General features: G+C 37.9%; 1 protein-coding gene across 1 annotated transcript in view; it reads left to right on the top strand.

Moving 5' to 3' along the window:
• Nucleotides 1-2596: 2596 nt before the first annotated feature.
• Nucleotides 2597-22538, top strand: part of IKZF3 (IKAROS family zinc finger 3) — an 85766-nt gene continuing 65824 nt past the window's right edge. Inside the window, exon 1 of the mRNA XM_059047437.2 lies at nucleotides 2597-2812. Within this exon, the coding sequence (XP_058903420.1) occupies nucleotides 2806-2812 (7 nt within the window). The 5' untranslated portion in view covers nucleotides 2597-2805. The remainder of the gene's footprint in view (nucleotides 2813-22538) is intronic.

Here is a 22538-nt window from a genome sequence, read left to right as displayed (position 1 = left end):
GTTACCGTGTCTAGATTCATGGTCTAGTCTCAACTGTTCCCTTCTTAAAGTGATGATAATGAAGACAAATTTAGGCATCATCTCTGATTCCCTGGAAGTTTATCATTTCAGTTTTAGTCAAAGTACATTATAAATCCACAGTGTTTTATTACCTTCCCACTTATAAGTAACTGATCCTTGTAAACGCTGTGTGATCAACTTTGAATACTATGAGACCTAACCAAGTGAGTAGTAGTTATTTGTTCAAAGTATCCTTCCACTCTTTTAGAATAGTTTTAGATTTAAGGAAAACTGTGAAGATAGTACAGAGTTCTCACGTACACCCGCCTATTTCCTTACTAATAACATCTTACATTAGTTATCGTACATTTCTCACAATTAATGAACCAATATTGATACCTTACTAGATAAAGTCCATACTTGATTCAGATTTCCTTAGTTTTTACCTAATGGCCTTTTTCTGCTCCAGGATCCCAATCAGGATCCCACATTACATTTAGTCATCAAGTCTCCTTAGGTTCCTCTTGGCTGTGACAGTTCCTCAGACATTTCTTGGTTTTGATGACCTTGACAGTTAATTACAGTTTTTATGACATTGACCTGACCTTAACTGGTCAGACACTTTGCAGAATGCCTGTCTATTGGACTTTCTCTGCTTTTCTTTTTTCATTATTAGACTGGGGCTACAGGTTTATGGGTGGAAAACTACAGAGGTGAAGTGCCATATTCACCACACTGTATCAAGGTACAAACTATCAGCATGCCTTATATCATTGTGGATGTTACCTTGATCACCTGGCTGAGGTAGTGTTTGTCTGGTTTCTGTAATATATAAAGTTACTCTCCTCCCTCTCCCTTTTCATACTGTACTCTTTGGAAGGATATCACTATGTGAATCCCACTTTTAAAAATCTTTTTGTTTTGCCACGCCACGTGACTTGCAGGATCTCAGTTCCCCGACCAGGGATTGAATCCGGGCCACAGCAGTGAAAGCCCAGAATCCTAACCATTAGGCCACCAGGGAACTCCCAGACATGAATCCCACACTTAAGGAGTGGGGATTTTTGCTCCACCTCCTTGAGGGCAAAACAGCTGCATAAAGTATTTTACCTGTTTACTTTTTATCTATCCCCTTAAGTGTCATTCTCTTGAGTCTGAAATACTCAATACTGAATTAATTATTTACAAAGTAGTAACACATTCCATTGCTAAGCATAAAGCACGTTGTAATGGAAGCTAAACGTTTTCTAAAACTCTTTAATAACCAAATAACTATTCATCCTTACACCATCCCTGTGAAAATTTACAGTTCCTCTTCTGCTACTTTTGATGTGCTATTTTTGCTTTTAGAAACTAACAAACAACAAATTTCCCCTTTCAATACTAAAATTAGACCTAGTGTTTAGAGTATTTCTCTGAAATTTATATTATCCTGTAGAACTCCAACTCATACAAGCTATAGAGATGCTATCGTGGTGCCATGATCTTAAAACAAAGCCAATACAAGTTATTAACTCATTTAAAAATTATATACCTATATCTATACATATCTCCTATACCAAGGCATATTTAAAATAAACTAAAATTCATAAAATTACAACATGGTTCTTTAACTGGTAAGTGTGGGCTTATTCTGATATGGCCTGCTGATGCACAAACTCCCAACCTTAAGTCTCAAATATATTTATATATATCAACAAGGTAAGTTTCTAACAAGGGTGAAAGTGGTCTTTCTGAGAATCATTTACATGTTGTCCAGTTCAGCACACTGGGTAACTTTATGAGGACCCACCTGAACAATGTCCCTTCGACCTCAGTGTGAAGAAAAATTCTGTTTTTGAAAAATTATGTGGTCACTTCCCCTTTCCTCTCCCTATAGTCGTGTGTGGTTGACCTCTATAAAGTGGGAAGGATATTGGGAAAAGTTGTTGACTGTGTGTACTAACATCTTTGAGTTAATTTTGCTCTTAGTGTGTCTCCCCAACCCCAACGCCTTAGCACTGATACGTTATATACGTAGTTTTGTAAGCTGTTTCAGATCCTATTTGGAGGAAGGCAAGGTAGCAGAAGATAAACACACATAAATAGAGTGTGTAGTATTTTGTGAGTGGTGGCAAATAAACCAAGCAGTTCCCAGAAGGGAAAACAAAGTGACAAAATTGCTTCCAAAAATGAAAAAGTTGAGTTGATGAAAGTGCCAAAATTCTTTGGAACTGTCTTAGAACTTTCTGAAAACTTGGACCAAGAACTTTTATTATGTGAAATGAAAAACTGAAGAAGTAAAACGTAATACATCGAATGAAGTGAATTCTCATCGATGGCACTCATGGCTAACATCCCTGAATCTAGACCAAAAGTTCCAGATTTTGCTCAATTTAAGACAAGCCTCTTTTAACTTATACTTGAAAGAAAGCAATCCAGATCCTCCCTCCCGCCATGTGACATTACTCTCCCATCCATTATCCTTCCAAAATAGACATTCCGAGGCAATTTACAGTCGCACCGTTGCCATCCTATCGGGGTTCTTGGCTTTGACATTCAAAAGGAAGCTGGAGGCGCGGTAGGTACCTCCGGCGCTCCGCGGTGAGCGTCCTTTAAAGCCGCCGCCAGCCAGCGCCGCTGTAACCCCGCGCACCGGCCGGTCGCCGGCTCCCGTCCCTTTCAATCTGCGCCGAAGCGGCGGCCGGATCCCGGGGACTCCCCGCGCTGGGAATCTCCCGCCAGCTGCGCGCTGCGTCCCGGCGACTGCAGGAGCACGTGGAGAGGCCGGGTAGCCAGACCGGCAGCTCCAGCCCAGGCGGCGAGATGGAAGGTGAGCCTCCAGCCCTCTTATTTTCTAAATGGTCTTTAAAATGCTCTACCGGTGCACGCAGCAGAGAGAGTTCCTTCTGAATCTCGGTTTTGCTTCTATTTATTTCTTTTGTCAAAAGTAAATATGAGGCATTTCAGAGGGCTAAGCGTGTCGGTTCTCATACATCTCTCATTTGCTCCCCTTCCCCCACCCCCCAGCTTTGGACAGTGATAACTTCTCCACAGTTTTATTTCTTAGGGGTTGTCAGGGGTCAACTCTAAGTCTGCAGAGGAAGAGTCTTATGGGGTGTCCCTGAAATGGCAGCAAACCTGAGTTGGAATAATTCATCCTTTTGCATGATTTTTTCGTCCATGGTTTCACTGTCTATTGGAATTAGGCTAACCTGAGTAACTTCTTTAGAATGAAAGGTGACTTTTTTCTTCTAAGGGTAAAGGCTGTCATATGGGAAGGTAAATTTTAAAGTGTTGGCGCTTGTGGTTCCCTTGGAACTCGATCTTCTAATGATAACTTCTTTACTCAAAGCAAAAATCAGCCTCACATTGTTTCGTTTGAATTAATTTTGAAAGTCATAAAACTATCCTCGCTTCTTAAAAATTATTCAGTATGTACTTCCTTGGGATAATTAAAATTTCACACTACTGTTGTAAACTTTCCAGTGGTCTTTTCAACAAGTGTTTCTAAAACCTTGAAAATGGCAGACGCATCTCAAGTTGCGGGGAGGTGGTGACAGAAAATCAGAATTTGTGAGAAATGTATTCATTCTATTAATAAATGAGATACTGACACCTAATTAAAATGTTAACTTGATAAATATTACGAATAGCATGGACATTTTCTTCATAATAATCGAAGGCTCTCTTATTGCCAATGAACCTTGAACTTTGGCAGCTTTAGGTCTAGGGTATATGAACTTATTAAAACTTGACTGAATACTTTAGGACATGAGATAAATTTTGTTTCACAGTATAATTGAGTGCAATACTGTGGTCTTAAATCCTCAATTTGCACGTGGGTATGTTTATAATTTTTTAAAACTGACTTGGCCCTTATGTACATTTTTTTCCCTCTAAGTAGAATGCCAAATGATAAGTCAATGAACAGTATGTATGTAGAAAATTTTAAATGACCATTATTGAATAATACTTCGTGTTTTGTCTTATGCAAAACTCTCTGTTTTAAGTTTTTTTAAATTATCAAGATTTTAAAATAACTGAAAAATTTGCACTTTGACTATTTGAAAAATGGTTTATGACGTGTAATTTTTAACACGTAAAGATTTCATTGGCCGAGAACAAGAAAAAAATAAGGTTGCTGTACACTATGAAAAAATAATTTTAAAAATTCTCATGCTTTAATTATTACAAATGAATTGCTGAATTTGTTTTTGTGAAGTTATAGATCAATACTTTAACACTATTTTTTCCTAGTCTTAATCATTTCACTTCTCAAGAATAACATACAGAATACTGTAAGACAGTGGAAACTGTAATGTTTCTCTGTAAACGTTGAGTTCCGAATTCATTTATTTAATGTGAAATAAAGAAATTATTAACTAAATAGCATAATTTAAGATATTAAAGCCCTAACAAAGGCTTTTAGATAAGTCTGAATAAGAAGGGAGTGAAAACTTGTGTAGAATTTGATTTGGAATGAACAGACTATAAATGGAAAGAGGTAGAATATAGAATTGGATCAGTGATAAGTTGTGAGTTTAGATGAGTAGATTCTATTAATAGGTCCATACAGATAGATGTTATATGGTATGCTTAATGCAAAAACTTCAACACTTAAATAAAAAATAAAATTAGGGTTTCCCAGGTGGCGCAGTGGTTGAGAGTCCGCCTGCTGATGCAGGGAACGCGGGTTGGTGCCCCGGTCCGGGAAGATCCCACATGCCATGGAGTGGCTAGGCCCGTGAGCCATGGCTGCTGAGTCTGCGCGTCCGGAACCTGTGCTCTGCAGCGGGAGAGCCACAACAGTGAGAGGCCCGCCTACAGCAAAAAAAAATAAAATAAAATAAAATAAAATAAAATAAACAAAAAGGTTAGTGATGTGATTTTGGCTATTCTAACATCAGGTCCTTGAGGACCAGAGTATTTGATGTAGCAAAATATCTGGTTCATTATAGCCATCCAAGATTGGCTAATCTGGCTCATACATTTGATATTTAAATAAAGTACTTTCATATTATCTTGATATTTTGGTCTCAATCTAGAATTTGACCTATAGTGTATACTTCTCATTTCTTGGCAATATAAGCAAGTAGAGCACTTTATGGAATACTTTTATTTTCTGCCTAATTTGGGGGTCAAATTAATATGCTATAGTTTATTGTGAAATGTGAGGCTATATAGTCAGTCATTCCTTCAGCATATAAAATCTTTTTTAAAAATTCATTCATTTTTTTCATTCATTACCAGACATTTATTGAGTTTCTATGTGTGAAGATGTCAGATGAAATAGCTTTTGAAATAGAAATCTTATCATGTAAAAATGAAAAGACAATGCATATAATAAATCAAAAACTATAATTTTTTCTTTTCTCGCAATTTGTGATCCTAAATATTTTCTATCCAGAGATTCTTTATGTTACTAAATTTTGTTATTTGTGCTATAATAATATCCCTTCTGTCTGATATGGTTGAGAAATGGGTGGTTCACAAATAATGAATTTTACAGGTATTGACATATTTCTCATTTAATATATGACCTTTTATTTCAACAATATTGGATAGAAATCTTTCTAAGAGTATTTATTACACAGCCCCCTGCTTTGTAAACAAGGTCCACAAGAGAAAACTTTCTCTTGGTGACCCAGGCTCACTATTTTGACCATCAGGTAATGTATTGTTCTATAGTATTTCCTCACAGGGTTTTGAACTGTGTAGAGCTGAGTGCCCCTACGCTAAATATTCCCAGGTTATTGTGTAATTTTTGTTTCCTTCTTGATGTCAGCTTCTCACCACATGGCTTTTGTGACAGCCATTTTTCATTTCTAGGTTTCTTTCTATGCTCTGGATGGTTGGGATTTACAGAGATATAGCCTCCAGATGGTGGAGTTTACTAGCACTGTATTATGAACATGTGAAAGTTGAAATGGTAAAATTCAAAGGAACAAAAGCCGCAGAAAGGCCATAGGGTCCAGGTAGAACATAATTTTAGAAAATTCCCGCTTGTGCTTCCTATAATCCAATATGCTATTTCACACTTCCATGTCTTTGCTAACAATTTCACCCCATTCTTTACCTAGTTACGCCTACTCATCTTTCGAGACTCTTCTGAGGCATTATCACTGTGAAGGACCTCCTCATGACTTTCCCTGGTGGTCATTTTTTTGAAAAGTTGTCACCAATTTTTCTTTTCTTTTTTTTTTTTTTAAGAAATCAATTTTTTTAACTTAAAAAAAATTAATTTATTTATTTATGTTTGGCTCTTCGTTTCTGTGCGAGGGCTTTCTCTAGTTGCGGCGAGCTGGGGCCACTCTTCATGGCGGTGCGCGGGCCTCTCACTGTCGCGGCCTCTCTTATTGCGGAGCACAGGTTCCAGATGCGCAGGCTCAGTAGTTGTGGCTCATGGGCTCAGTTGCTCCGCAGCATGTGGGATCTTTTCCCAGACCAGGGCTCGAACCCATGTCCTCTGCATTGGCAGGCGGATTCTCAACCACTGCGCCACCAGGGAAGCCCTGTCACCACTTCTTCTGGTGGTCATTCTACTCAGTCCCATCACCTCCCTCCAGTTAGGCTAAGGACCTTTCCTTACTGTGCATACTTCTGCCGATTGTATTGAAATTATTTATGGATTTAAGTGTTTATTCCCCCACTGGTCTTTAAGCTTCTGAGGGCAGAAACTGTGTCTTATTTTTGTATGCTCAGTGCTAAGAGCAGTTTCTGGTTCATAAAAGACCTTCAGAGTTTGTTGCATTCAGGTTTTAAAATGGTGCTGAAAAGTAATTTTCATTATGTTTATTGTGATGCCTTTTATTTAATTAATTTTTGTGAGTAAGGCATTGGTGCTAGCAATTCTTTGTTAGAACTCAGAAAAATTTTAAAGTACTTAAGTGGTATAACAGAAAGAGAAAACTTAGAAAAATAATGTTATTGGTTTTTAGGCTAGAATATCACTTAATGCTAAATCTTATCTTTACATCAGCAGGTTTCAGGATCACATATTAGTCCATTAAAATATGGATGAAATATGAGGGGAAACTTGCTTTCTCAATCAGTAAGATATATAGATGGTGCTATAAAATTAGCATACATTTTTCCAGTGATACCTTTTTTAATACATTGTTATAAGCTTGTCATCAATTTATAAATGTATATATTTACACTTACTTAGGACTAAGAGATTATTGGTAGATCTTTTATCAGACACCCAATATTAATAGGCTGCAGACTCAAGCTGTAGTTCTAGACCATGTATGAGAAGAGCTGAGTGATTAACACAGAAACCGGCCTGCAGTAAGTGCCCAAAAAATGCTTTTTGGGTGTGCTAAATATTCATTAATTATTGTGAAAAGAGACTCTAAACATCACAAGGACATAGAGTATACTCTGCTATCAAGCCTTTTAAAAATACAACTCTCTCATTAACTAGTACATTCACAGTAATTAGAAATCATAAGGATGACCCTAAGTCCTTTTGAATCACTTTTTTAAAAGGATGAAATGATGAAACAATAATCATATTTCTATTACATGTGGATTATTTGAAAAGTGATCTATATATAATTCTATTAATTATTATTGCTATATAATCTATCAAAATATTTTAATCCCCAGTGATCCTGAATGAGATCATTTTTTCAGCCTTAATTGAAATTTGCTTTTTGTATCCAAAATTAAAGTTCTTAGAGTCCAGAGTGGTGTAGGGTAAATCGAAATAATTTGGAGTTGATACCATATTATATTGGATATGTGTCCCATCTAGGAGATATAAAAAAGTAAGTGTTGGGCTTCCCTGGTGGCACAGTGGTTGCGAGTCCCCCTGCCGATGCAGGGGACCCGGGTTCGTGCCCCGGTCCGGGAAGATCCCACATGCCGCGGAGCAGCTGGGCCCGTGAGCCATGGCCGCTAAGCCTGCGCGTCCAGAGCCTGTGCTCCGCAACGGGAGAGGCCACAACAGTGAGAGGCCCACGTACCGCAAAAAACAAAAAAAACAAAAACCTAAGTGTTTAATAAGGGATATGAAACAGAATAAAAGCATTTTTGGAACAGTACTTTTTACTCATTGACAAAAATTCAAAATCAGCTTACCTTCTGACTTATACCAATGGAATTGGCAACATATCACAAATTGTATTTATTAACAAGTGTTCTTAGAGACAACATTTTTGGCACATCAGGTTATTTGTAGGTTTATAAAAGAAACTTTTTTAAAATAAGAGAAATGGAAAACATTTCAATAGCATCACTGATGAAACAGCGCATAACAGTATTTTCTACTCTTAACTCTTAATTATCTAAGGATTATTTATCTAGGTTTCTTGCTTATTTTGGTCATTAGTACACCTGTAGCCCCATCTAGACTGTCAAATTCCAAAGTGTAGGGATCTTTTTATCACCAGTAATAACTAGTACCCAGCCTGGTCCCTAGCACATAGTAGGACTGTAGTCATATTTATTGAATAAATTAATGAATGAGTTGCCTGTGTTTGGTCATTTGACTATTTGTTCAGCTTTTATGGTAAAGATAGTGTAGAAAATAGTGACATGGAAACTAGTTAATTTTGCTGGTTAATTCGTCAGAGGTGCTGTTAAAGATTTGATAGAAGAGTTTGGAATGTTGCCTAAATCCCACAGGATGAACACTGTTATCTTTTTCTAACCCAATATTGTCTCTACTCTGGGCAAAATAATGTAGTGAAATCTAACTTTTGGGTTTGTTTAAAAAGTTTGCTGCATTCTTTGCAGTGTTACAGTGGAGCACTGCAATTCCCACAGTAAACTATTTCTTCACAACAAATGTGTTGCTTCTTAAAGTTGAGAATAACATATTTTACTTAATTTGAGTTCTGTATCACAGCACTATCAGTTTATTTGCAAAGTATTATCTATTTGAGAGACTATTGACATAGCAGAATATTTGGCACATGTGAACAATTTTACAAGAGCAAGTATGCACAGGAAAAAAAATACCAGTGCAGAACCACAATCTTACTCATAAATCTTACTCACTTATAAATTTTTAGTATTTTCAAAGGGTTAGTTAAAAAGTTTTATTTTTAGGTCAGAATATAAATTTTTATATGGATAATCCTCAGTGCATTAATATCTGGTAAATGATACGCATGAAAGTCAAATGAAATTTAAATCAAGCCTCTGCTATACATTTGTGGTGCTATCTACACTGTACACAAGCATATAATCAACTATTAATGATCATTAACAAGTGGTTCTTTAATTACAGATATAAAGGCAGATGATGGGAAAAATGATTAGTTGTTAGATATTAGAAAAATTAGTTTTTCAGACTGTAGCTATTATATATATATTTTTCAATTTATTAATTTATTTATTTTATATTTATTTTTGGCTGTGTTGGGTCTTCGTTTCTGTGCGAGGGTTTTCTCCAGTTGCGGCGAGCTGGGGCCACTCTTCATCGCGGTGCGCGGGCCTCTCACTGTCGCGGCCTCTCTTGTTGTGGAGCGCAGGCTCAGTAGTTGTGGCTCACGGGCCTAGCTGCTCCGCGGCATGTGAGATCCTCCCAGACCAGGGCTCAAACCCGTGTCCCCTGCATTGGCAGGCAGATTCTTAACCACTGTGCCACCAGGGAAGCCCCTGTAGTTATTATATTTTACGTCAGCTATGATACAACTCCACATCTATAAAAAATATTTATAGGTTGGTGAGCGTGATCTTTTTTTCCTGTCCACAGAGTCTATATTTTTCCTGTGCATATTTGCTCATGTAAAATTATTTAGGTAAGAATATCTCTAGAGAGACCACTGCTAGGTCTACCTAGCTGTTGACCCTTTCCTTCCTTTGCCTCAGATCAGTACCTGGCAGCCTTTTAGGAAGCTGTTCCTCATTCTAGGTTGGAATCTCTCTCTTTTCTGAAACTTAATAATATTTTATGTCATCTAATGACTGCTAGAACCTAACTGCATTTTATGTACAAACATAAAGTATTCTTGCATGGTTTTAATACAATCTAAATTGTTTAAGGATGCAACTACTATATAAATTAAGAGAAGATGATTCTTTAGTTCAGAGCCAAGACTTTTGCCATTATTGATGCCGCCTCTATCTTGCATTTTTTTGTCTCTTGCATTCATGATGATTCTATAAATACATCTGACCACCGTCTTATTATGTCTTCTAGAACAATTGTGGTACATTTACATATTAAAATACAGATTATTTTATTATCATTTATTTCACCTTTATGTTACAGTTAGGGCTTTATTTTTAGAAAACTTGGGTATGTGGATAGGTTATATTTAATTTATGATAGTAAAGAGGTATTATAAAACTTTTTTTCTAAAAGAGGGGGCACTTGGTCTTGGTAAGGCTGAGAACCACTCTAAGTTTATTATACTATGAGAGACCATCCACAGTCTGAATAAGATAATGTGTACGAAAATCACCTTGTATCTACTAGACATAAAGTTAGGGTCTGTTTAACTCATAAATCATTTACAAGGATCCTTTAGACCCTTGCTAATCTGTAAGTATGGTCTATGGACCAGCAGCATTGGCAACATCTGGAACATGTTACAAATGCAGAATCTCAGGCCAGACTTGCTGAATCAGAATCTGCATTTTAACAAGATTACTAGGGCATTCTTGTGCACACTAAAGTCTGATAAGCATTGCCCACAGTTTGAAAAGTATTAGTGAAACTTATTATCACTCTCATAGCACATGTTGGATTAGTAGTGGATCATCTTTATATATGTATTTAGAATATATTTTTTATTGTTTAAATGCTGGTTTTAAAAGATAGCTGATGGGCTTCCCTGGTGGCTCAGTGGTTGAGTGTCCGCCTGCCGATGCAGGGGATACGGGTTTGTGCCCCGGTCCGGGAGGATCCCACATGCCACAGAGAGGCTAATCCCGTGAGCCATGGCCGGTGAGCCTGCGCATCCGGAGCCTGTGTTCCGCAACGGGAGAGGCCATAACAGTGAGAGGCCCGTGTACCACAAAAAAAAAAAAAAAAAACCAAAAGATAGCTGAGCAATGAAAGTTTTTAGAACATTCAATTTTGACTTATCTTGTAATACAACATTTATAACACAATATAATTCAAAAGCCAGAAATCTTTATTCAGGCATTCCTCATTCAAAAATATTTATTGAATGCCTGTTATGTGTCATGTATGCAAAATACTGGTAATACAATGGTAAACAAGACAGCAGTGCTTTTGCCCTCATGGAATTTACAGTCAGATGAAGAAGACAGGTTCCCAAACAAATAAATCCCCAATGAAATAATTAAAATTATTTGAAGTGCTATGAAGGAAATTAAAAAGTGCTAAAATGGAGAATAATGGTCGGTGCAGGGTTGGTGAACCTCTCCTCTGAATAAAAGTCTGTCTAGAGATAGAAATTTGGTTATCCTCAGCCCATAGATGATATTTAGTGCCATGGGAATGATTAGGATCACCTAAAGAGAGAATGTATTGTGAGAAGGGGGGCTTGGGTTTGAGCCCTGAGAAGCATCTTACTTAGGTGGTCAGATAGAGGAGGAGGGGCTAGCATGAGAGGAACAGTACAGCAAGACAGGTGAAAAACCAGCAGAGTGTGGTGTAACAGAAATTCAGGAGAGGAGAGTGTTTCATGAAGGAGTGTGTGGTTAGCTATGTTCAATGTTGCTGGAAAATCAAGTAAGGTGAGGACAAAAAGCGGGGGTTGGTTTTGGCAACATAAAACTTGCTAGTGACCTTAACAAAAGTGTTTTTCTGGGGCTTCCCTGGTGGAGCAGTGGTTGAGAACCCGCCTGCCGATGCAGGGGACACGGGTTCGTGCCCCGGTCCTGGAAGATCCCACATGCCGTGGAGCAGCTGGGCTTGTGAGCCAGGGCCGCTGAGCCGGTGCGTCCGGAGCCTGCGCTCCCCAACGGGAGGACCACAACAGTGAGAAGCCCGCGTATCGCAAAAAAAAAAAAAAAAAAAAGTTTTTCTGTGGAGTTGTGGGGGTGGAAACCAAATTGAAAGGTTAAGGTGGGAATGGGAATAGAGGAAGTAGAAACATTGTTACAGGTCATTTCCTCCAGAAGTTTAGCTAGGAGGTAAAGCGGAGAAATAAGTGGAGCTGTTGCTGGAGAGAAATGTGGATGTGGATGAGAGATTTTGTTTTTGTTTTCCAAAGATGAATGACACAAACTATCTGTAGCCTAAGTTTAGTGAAAAAAAAAATCAAAGATCAAAATTGAAACATCTTTTTTTAAAATAAATAAATAAATTTATTTATTTATTTATTTATGGCTGTGTTGGGTCCTTGTTGCTGCATGTGGGCTTTCTCTAGTTCCGGCGAGTGGGGGCTACCCTTCGTTGCGGTGCACGGGCTTCTCATTGTGGTGTCTTATCTTGTTGCAGAGCATGGGCTCTAGGCGCGCAGGCTTCAGTTGTTGTGGCACGTGGGCTCAGTAGTTGTGGCGCACGGGCTTAGTTACTTCACGGCATGTGGGATCTTTCCAGACCAGGGCTCGAACCCGTGTCTCCTGCATTGGCAGGCAAATTCTTAACCACTGCGCCACCAGGGAAGTCCTGAAACAGATTTTGAAATCTCAATTCTCAGGAAAATTTGATTGAAGAATTATCTATCACTGAAAATATCTTCATATTTATTTGGTACATAACATGTAAATAAATTTCCTGTCAGAATTTTTATATGGCACCCATTCGGTGGATGGTTGGTATAGATATAATCTATAAAGACGCTATAGAAGACTTATGAGAAACCCTTGAAATTCAGACTTCTTTTTAAAAGTGGGAAGATACTGCTATAATTGCATTTCTAAGGTTTGGGATTTTTTGTTTTTTGGCTGTGCTGTGTGGCTTGCAGGATCTTAGTTCCCCGATCAGGGATTGAACCCTGGGCCTTATCAGTGAAAGCACCGAGTCCTAACCACTGGACTGCCAAGGAACTCCCCTGGGATTTTAGATATTTGAAAATGTTTGTGTTCAATAGATTTTTTTAAAATTAAGGAGTAACATACGATGAAGTATACCTTTCTTACATATATAGATTAATTTTTACCTATATATATTTTTACCTATACTCCTTCTAGGTCAAGATATGAAACATTTTACACCAGAAACTAACACAGCATTGTAAATCAATTATACTCCAATAAAATAAATTTTTTAAAAAGCTATGGAACATTTGCATCACCCCAGAAGATTCCCTTGTGCCCATTTATAAAACCTCCCTTTACCCCAAGTAAAACACTATTCACACTTCTGTCATCATAGATGAGTTTTCCTGTTCTTGAATTCCATATAAATCATACAGTAGGTACTTTTTTGGTGTCTGGCTTCTTTTGCTCAAGATACCTTTGAGATCCATCCATATTGTTACATTTATTAGTAGTTCATTCTCTTTTATTATTGAATAGTATGAATATACCACAGTTTGTTTATACATAGTACTGTTGATGGCCATTCAATTGTTTCCAGTATTTGTCTATATGATGAACATTCTTATCCATGTCTTTTGGTGGACATATACATTCATTTCTCTTGGATGTAATCTAGGACTAGCATTTCTGGGTCATACGGTAGGTGTGTATTTAGCTTTGATACATACTGCCAAACAGTTTCCAAAGCGGTTAGACCCAGTTTACCCTCCCACTGGCAATGTGGAGAGGAGAGTTACAGTTGTTTCACATCTTGTCAACACTTGCTATTGTCAGTCTTTTTAATTTTAGCCATTCTGGTGGTATTTCATTGTTTTAATTTGTATTTTCCTGGTGAATAATGATGTTGAGTACCTTTTTGTATGTTTATTGACTATTTAGATATTCTCTTTCCTAAAGTTCTGTAAGTCTTCTGTACTTTTTTTTTTAAAGTTGGATTGTTTGTATTTTTTGTACTGATTTTGTAGGCATTTTAAAAAAATTTAGAAACGTAGACTTTGTCAGATGTGTATTGCAAATATTTTCTCTGAGTCTGTAACTTGCTTATGTATTTTCTCAGTCTATTTGATAAATAGAATTATTGATTTTAATGAAGACTAACTTATCACTTTTTTTCCTTTTGGGATTAAGTGCACCTTATGTCCTGCTTAAGAAATCTTTGCCTATCCAAAGCCATGAAAATATTCTCTTGTGTTTTCCTCTAGAAATTTGATTGTTTTAAGTTTCACATTTAAGTCTATTACACACTTCAAATTGATGATTCTTGACATCATAACTGTTTTTGACATCAGTTATTTTATAACAGAAACTAGGCATTTTACAGTTACAAAATGAAAATCTTACTTGGAATATGTTGGATTCAACCACTTATGCACAGTTTTTCAAAATATCAATGACATGAAATGCCCATTCTTTCTTTTCTCTCTACATGTTCATTTGCTGGCATGTGATATCCATGATAAAATATTAATATACTTATTTTTCTACAGCTTTAGAATAACTGACACTAGATATTGAATTTGTTGTTTTAGACCTGTGCCCCACAGTCTATAATTTCTTCACTAGAATTTAATCTAGGGAAAAAATGGAATATTTTGTAAAAAAGGTTAAGGTAGGAAGTATTGAAATGGTAACGTGGGCTGTATTTGATCCAATGTTCTTAGACAAGTAGTCTTGATGTTTCTTAACCTTTACCTTAATCCAAGGAGGAAGGGAAGGAAGTATTTCATGGCTGGAGAGACTACTCTCATTTTAAGGCATGCCCCCCTTTTTCTTTTTCTTTTTAAAATTATTTATTTATTTTGCCCCCCTTTTTAATATCTTCCTTTCCTCTCAATCATAGTCACTTGAGGTGTTTGAAATTAATTGGGTCTAAAATTTATTCTAGTTCTGACTTTCTTCTAAGATTTATAATCTATATAGGAAAGCACCTTAAAACATTATTTAAATTCTTTGAAACAAAGGTGAAACTCAAGAAAGGAATCCTGCTTCTCTTCATAATGTGCCACTGACATTGTACCTTTGGACACTTACATGATTTTATATTTTTTGTCATTCTTTGTGTCTTAAATTTTGTTTGTAAAATGGGGAGAATAATAAATGCCATTGCACGCACGTGTTTATCTTCCAGAGATACTGTGAGATAATACAAAATGTCACGTGCACTCCTGGGCTAAGTGCTTGATGCCACATTTTTGGAGGACCACAGGCAAACAAAACCGGGTTCAGAAGAAAGCTGTCACCATGGTTAGGGAACTGAGTGGTAGCATTTGCGTAATAACTTATTCTGGATGTTCCCAGAAAGCTGAACTAGGACCTGAAATGGACAATTTAAGAAATTTGAGTTTCACTACATTTAAGGAGGAACTTTTTAAATCATTAGAGTTTTTCTGAAATGAAAAGGTATAACTTCTGTATACTTGGAAGTGTCTAAGCAGAGACTTTACAACCCAAATAGGGAGATACTGGAGGAAATTCAAGTATCAAGTGGCAGGGGAAGGAGTGGTAAGGTAGTTAAGATACCTCCTCCAATTCTAATATTCTAATTTCATTGGTTATAGGGATCATTTTTAAAATTATTTTACAGAACTGTTCTTGTGATGGTAAGATTCCAGGTATGATTGTATGTGGTAGTAATAAAGGGAACTCATGAAGGATCTTTCAGAAATAGTAGCTAACACTTCCGTGCCACATTTGTAGTCCTGAATGTGAATGTTTCAATTATGAATACATTTTTGTAGTCAGCGACTCAGTTTCCAAAGCTTTTTGTTAAAAAGTAAAAGTGGACATTTTAGATTTTTAAAAAGAGGTATGGGGATAGAGGAATCAGTTTATTGTTATGAAGGTAAAGGAGAATGTCAACATTCAAAGACGGCTTTCTGGCAGCTGTCAGGCACCAGTGCTGCTGACAGCTGGCAAACTCAGTACATGATTTTTCCGAGATTGACATTTCGCTCTCCTTTAGCATCTACACTTCCTACTGGGAAAACAGACCAGCAAGTGGAAATCTGATCTCTGAAATTAAGAGTAGAATTTTATTAGCTGGTATTCTTAATTGAATGATGATTACTTAAAGTATCAAAATAAAGACAAGTTTATAACCATTTGAATTAAAAATATGGTTGCCAATTTTGTTGCTAATGTAAATATTTGATTTTGTTGGTAGGTAACATATTATTAACATGTGAATTTTGACAAAATCTCAATTAACTAGACTCCTGCCATTTCCAAGTTTAAATTTTGTTTGTAATCTACCCCGTTTCATTTTGCAACACATAAAATACTAGAATCTCAGAGAAAAATCTTGGTATCTTTTAAAAAGAATTCTAACTAGTGAATTTTTAAAAATAGCATCTTTGTTGAAGGAAAGAGAATCTGAAGGAATAAAAACAAATTTGTAATTGTCGTCTCTCAGTAAGCATGTGATGAGGCTTGTTTTCAATTCTGGAAGAAAACAATTTGAGATTGCTAGTAAAGCTTTGAATTTATAGAGTGCTTGGGATACTACAAAAGAAATAACCTTTAACTTTTACAGTATAATATATTTGTGAGCTATATCAGTAAGAGAATAGTTATACCTTTCACAAGATTTGTTATTTAAGAGGTAAAGTGTCAGTGGAAAACACTAATGATTTAATTAAACCAAAAATATATCAAGAGTTAGTTATTTAGTTATGGGAAGAGCAGGGGGTCAATTGATATGAAAGAGTGTTAACTAGGGTTTTCTGCTTGATTGTAATGTTGGCTTTTAAATGAGGTAAGAAAAATGATTTTAGCTAATGATATCAAAAAATCCCAATGTATATGCTGAGTTTATATTTGTACACATACAAAGGTACATTTTAAAATATTTTATCTGGATGTTTGGCATCATGTGGGGTTTCTTTTAACCCTCTGAAAAGTCACATTAATTTTTTAATCAGTGAAATTTGTAAAATGCTTCGTATGAAGCGTGCTGTTTAGATCCTTTATCTTTTTGATTACTGCATTAACGGAAAATGCTTTTGCCTGAAATTCCAATTGCAGGAGTTTTGGAAATATTGATAGAAGATGGTCATTGTTAAGCTGTTTCCTAGTATAATATCTTTAGAATTTTGGTTGATATTTAATTTTTATACATGGTTTGATCTACTTGTTTTTTCCTGATGCAGAGTTTTAATGTTTGTTTTAAATAAATAGCTTTGCAGTTAGTGGTACCCCAAGCAGCAATGAGATATTCTAAAATCTAGAGCTGTGCTATTCAGTAAAACTTTCTACAGTGATGAAAATATTCTTTATCTGTGTTATCCAATATGAAAGCCCCTAGCTACGTGTTCTGTTGAGTACTTAAAATATGGTTGGGGGGACTTCCCTGGTGGCGCAGTGGTGAAGAATCCGCCTGCCAATGCAGTGGAGCTGGTTTCGAGCGCTGGTCCTGGAAGATCCCACATACCGCGGAGCAACTAAGCCCATGAGCCACGACTACTGAGCCTGTGACCTAGAGCCCGCGAGCCACAACTACTGAGCCTGTGTGCTACAACTACTGAAGCCCGCACTCCTAGAGCCCGTGCTCTGCAAAAAGAGAAGCCACCACTATGAGAAGCCCACACACTGCAACGAAGAGTAGCCCCCGCTCGCTGCAACTAGAGAAAGCCCACGCCCAGCAATGAAGACCCAACGCAGCCAAAAATAAATAAATAAAGACTTGACCTTTAAAAAAAAAAATCTTAAAAAAAATGTGGTTGGGTAACCGAGAAACTAAATTTTAAATTTTTATTAACTTAAATTTAAAGTCAAATTGGCACAGGTAGCTAGAGGCTATTATATTGGACAGTTCAGTATTCGTGCTAGTATTAATAATAGATTTAGAGCAGGTCTTGGTAAACTTTTTCTGTAAAGTACCAGATAGTGAATGTTTTAGGCTTTGCGAGTCATATAGTCTCTGTTGCAAGTACTCAACTCTGCTGTTGGAATACAAAAGCAGTCATACACAATGTGTAAATGAACAGATTTGGCTGTGTTCCAATAAAACTTTATTTATTAACACTGAAATTTGAATTCCATCTAATTTTCAAGTCGCATGAAATAGTATTCTTCTGATTTTTTTCAACCATTAAAAAATATAAAAATCATTCTTAGTTCACAGGACATACAAAAGCAGGTGATAAGCTGTAGTTTGCAGAATCTTGACCTAGACTGTTTATAAGTAGCAAAGATAGAGATATAAAAATTCATGTGTTAATTCAACAAATTTATTGAGTGGCTATCACAACTGGGCACTATTTTGACAGCTGAAGATACAGCAAAATAGCAATAAAAATTACAGTCAACATCCATGTTTTCATGGAGTTTACATTCTGGTGGGGGGAGAGATTTTAAAAATGAACAAATATATGTCAGGTGGTAAAAATGAAATTTTTAAAAATAAATTTATTTATTCATTTTTATTTTTGGCTGCCTTGGGTCTTCGTTGCTGTGCAGGGGTTTTCTCTAGGTGCAGTGAGTGGGGGCTACTCCTCATTGAAGTGCACGGACTTCTCATTGCAGTGGCTTCTCCTGTTGCGGAGCACAGGCTCTAGGCGTGCAGGCTTCAGTAGTTGTGGCATGCAGGCTCAGTAGTTGTGGCTCGTGGGCTCTAGAGTGCAGGCTCAGTAGTTGTGGTGCATGGGCTTAGTTGCTCCGTGGCATGTGGGATCTTCCTTGACCAGGGCTTGAACCCGTGTCCCCTGCACTGGCAGGTGGATTCCCAACAACTGCGCCATCAGGGAAGTCTGAAAATGAAATTGTATGAAGAAAAATAAAGAGAAAAGAAAGTGCCAATGGAGGATGACATTTTATTATAGGGTAGTTAGGTAAAGCTTGTTTGATAAGGTGACTTTTGAGCACACACACCAAATGGGGAAGACCATTTGGTCAGAGGGAAGGGTAAAAGCAAAGGTCCTGAGGCAGGAGCACGCTTTACCAATTCAAGTAATAGGAGAGATGTAGAAAATTGACAAGAATTGTATTTCAACAAAATTAACCCACTTTGGAATTCTTCCATCATTTGCATCAGATATGTATAAATATCAGTAAAGGGAACTATATTTCTATCAAAAGCAATATAGGGACCTTTCCTTCTTAGCTTTCTCTAGCATTCTTTTTGGAAAACAGTTTAAAACTATGTTGACTGCCAACACATTAAAAAAGACCCCAGTAGACCCCATCATGGAAACTTTTTGAAGTCTTTTTTGGACTGAAGTATGAAGGAATTACAAAATGATCCATTAAAAACTGTAAAGCTTTTGCTGCACTTAGAAATATTTAACAGGTTTCTGGTCTTCAGATGGGAATTCCTTTACCATCTATTCACTACTGGACTTCATATGTTTATAAAGACCTTTGAGTTCAAGGGGGGAAATGCACTTCAATTTATTTTGTCCTTGTCTTTTAAGTATTTTTTAGCACCTAAGAAGAACATCCATGTAGCCTGATTATAGATGGCTTTAATGTCTCCTTCAAGTTCTGAATACTCAGATAGTCAAATCTTTTTTTCTTGGAAACTGTACTCAGTTCCTCTTGGTGTTATTTACAGCACACAAGGCTGCTTGAAAAAATATTGAGAGATATTTAAATGTCACTGTCAGAGAGTTTAAAAGTTTCAGGGAACCAGGACCTTTTTCCTTTAGGTCACCAAATCAAAAGCCATCTTGCTCTGTAGTAACTGAAAGGTGTTTTCACATGAAGGTTGTTCATGTGAAACTTTTGAGCTAGTTTTCTTTCTTTTTTTTTTCGTGTTCAGAATCCCTTTAGTGTGCAGTTAAAAGTTTCACAGTTAGCTTTAAAAAAAAAAAACAAACTTAAAAAAACCCACTATCAAACTTACAGAAAAGTTGCAATACTGTACAAAAAACTATTTTTTTCCGGAAATTTTGAGAGTAAGTTGCTGACATGAAGCTCTATCACCCTTGAATACTTTAGTGTGTGTTCTACCTTCTCCCACATAACCACAAAACAACCATCAAAATCAGGAAATTAACATTGATCTATGACTACCATTTTTAAAAAATATTTATTTATTTATTTGGCTGTGCTGGGTCTTAGTTGCGGAGTGGGGGATCTTCGTTGCTGGGTGTGGGATCTTTTAGTTGTGGCATGTGAAATCTTAGCTGCGGCATGTGGGATCTAGTTCCCTGACCAGGGACTGAACCTGGGCCCCCTGCATTGGGAGCACGGAGTCTTAGCTGTTGGACTACCAGGGAAGTCCCCATGACTACCATTTAATCCTCAGACCCCATTCAGATTTTTCCAGTTGCTTCTATAACATCCTTTACTTCAGGAGGATTCAGCTCAGAATCACACATTGCATTTAGTTGTCACATCTCTCACTCTCCTTCAGTCTGGAAAAGTTTCTCAGTCTGTCACGACCTTGACACTTTTGAGGATTACAAGCCAGTTAGTTTGTAAATTACCCTCAGTTAGTTTGTTTTCTCACGTTTAGATTCATGTTGTGCATATTGGACAGGAATATCACAGACGTGATGCTGTGGGGGGGGTTATATATAAATTTATTTATTTATTTTAGGCTGCGTTGCGGCTTCGTCGCTGTGCGCGGGCTTCGTTGCGGCGAGCGGGGGCAACTCTTCGTTGCGGTGCGCGGGCTTCTCATTGCGGTGGCTTTTCTTGTTGCAGAGCATGGGCCCTAGGCGTGCGGGCTTCAGTAGTTGTGGCACGCGGGCTCAGCAGTTGTGGCTCGCGCGCTGTAGAGCGCAGGCTCAGCAGTTGTGGCGCAGGGGCTTAGTTGCTCTGCAGCATGTGGGATCTTCCCGGACCAGGGCTTGAATCTGTGTACCCTGCATTGGCAGGCAGATTCGTAACCACTGCGCTACCAGGGAAGTACGATGCTGTGTTCTTCTCATTGTCAGTGGACACATAATTTTCATTTGTCTCATTACTGATGAAGATCGCTTTGCTCAGTTACAGTAGTGTCTACAGGGCTCTCCACTATATAGTTTCTCTTTTCATGTTTGTAATAATTAAGTATTTTGAGGAGAAGCACTTTGAATCTATATAAATATTCCATTTGTTACTATACTTTCAATTTATTAACTTTCTTATTAATGTCAATATGGACTTATGAATTTCTGGGCTTTTTCAATGAGTTATAATCTAGTACTATCATAATAATTTTGATGCTCCCTTGTCTCAGATTTGGCCAGTGGAAACCCCTTCAAAATGATTTCTATATCCTTTTAACATATCCTCTTTGTTCTGTGAGCACTTCCTTGCTTTCTGGCACAACAAAATGTTCCAGTCTCACCTGTACTTTCCCTGCCCCAGCCTTGGAGTCAGCCATTTTTCCAAGGAATCTGGTTCTTTTAAGTTGAGAATGATATTTAGAAGTTAATATCCATATGCTAGAAGCTGTTGTGGTGTCACTGCTCCCAGGTGCTCTCAGTGGACAGGGCTAGAGACTATGTGTATGTATGCCATACATATACACACATTTACATCTATATTTTGTATCAATTGATATACAGTAGAACCCATGTGTTCCTGCCAATACTTGCATTTCCAATATAGGACCACAGGTTTCCATATTTGTAACTCCCTTCTCTGACAGAGAAAAACCTGGGTCTCATCCGTCATTATATTTTTCTTATTTGATCAATACTCCTTTATATAACCAGTCATCCATCGCCACTGCCATCTCCTCTTCAGTGAAGATGCTTTCCTTGCCTCATTTGGGTTCTGACATCCTGTACTACAGCCACTGATCTATGTGGACACCCTTTTCAGCTGTTGGTGTCTGACATTCCCAGTGCAAGGCTGCGCCTAACATGTGGATGCCCTCTTCACCCCACTCAAGTTTGGACACTTTGCACTGGACCGCATCCATGCACAGAAACTCTCCTCAGTCCATTTGGGCTCCTTGGTGCCAGGCCCCACTGTCCCTGTGCGGGTACCTTGCTCACCCTGTTTACTCTCTGAAACCAGAGCACCCCCAGGCATAGATGTCCTCTTCACTATGCTCAGGCTCTGACTCTTCATGCTAGGCCATCACTTGCTTGGATATCCTCTTCATGCCTCTCAGACTGTAACACTCCAGGCCACGTAATTCTCCCGCCCTTCTTACTGTCTCAGGCTCTGACTTCCCATGCTGTCTGCCCTTCATATAGAATCCCTCCTCATCTCATTCTGAATGCCCACCACACACAGTCACACTCTTCATGCTGGTTGGTCTCCAGCAGCCTGCCTGGCCTGTCCCCATTCCTTGTATGGATGTTTCTTTCACCCATCTTGGGTTTTGACCCCACATAGCAGGCTGCCCCTTTGCTTATTTTAAAATTATTTGTGGGCTTCCCTGGTGGTGCAGTGGTTGAGAATCCGCCTGCCGAGGCAGGGGACGTGGGTTCGTGCCCCGGTCTGGGAAGATCCCACATGCCACGGAGCGGCTGGGCCCGTGAGCCATGGCTGCTGAGCCTGTGCGTCCGGAGCCTGTGCTCCGCAACAAGAGAGGCCACAACAGTGAAAGGCCCGTGTACCACAAAAAAAAAAAAAAAAAAATTGTATTTTACCTGCCCTTATGCTTTGCTGCTAACATCTAATGGGTGGTGTGTTAAACTTTTAAAATTAGGATAGAATGTAAGTACAGTGACTATATTTTTCAAAACAATAATTGGAATATG

This window comes from Kogia breviceps, chromosome 19 (assembly GCF_026419965.1).
Source record: "Kogia breviceps isolate mKogBre1 chromosome 19, mKogBre1 haplotype 1, whole genome shotgun sequence".
Classification (NCBI taxonomy): domain Eukaryota; kingdom Metazoa; phylum Chordata; class Mammalia; order Artiodactyla; family Physeteridae; genus Kogia; species Kogia breviceps.
The sequence above is the reverse complement of the archived record's forward strand: the minus strand, read 5'-3'. Positions and strand labels throughout refer to the sequence as shown.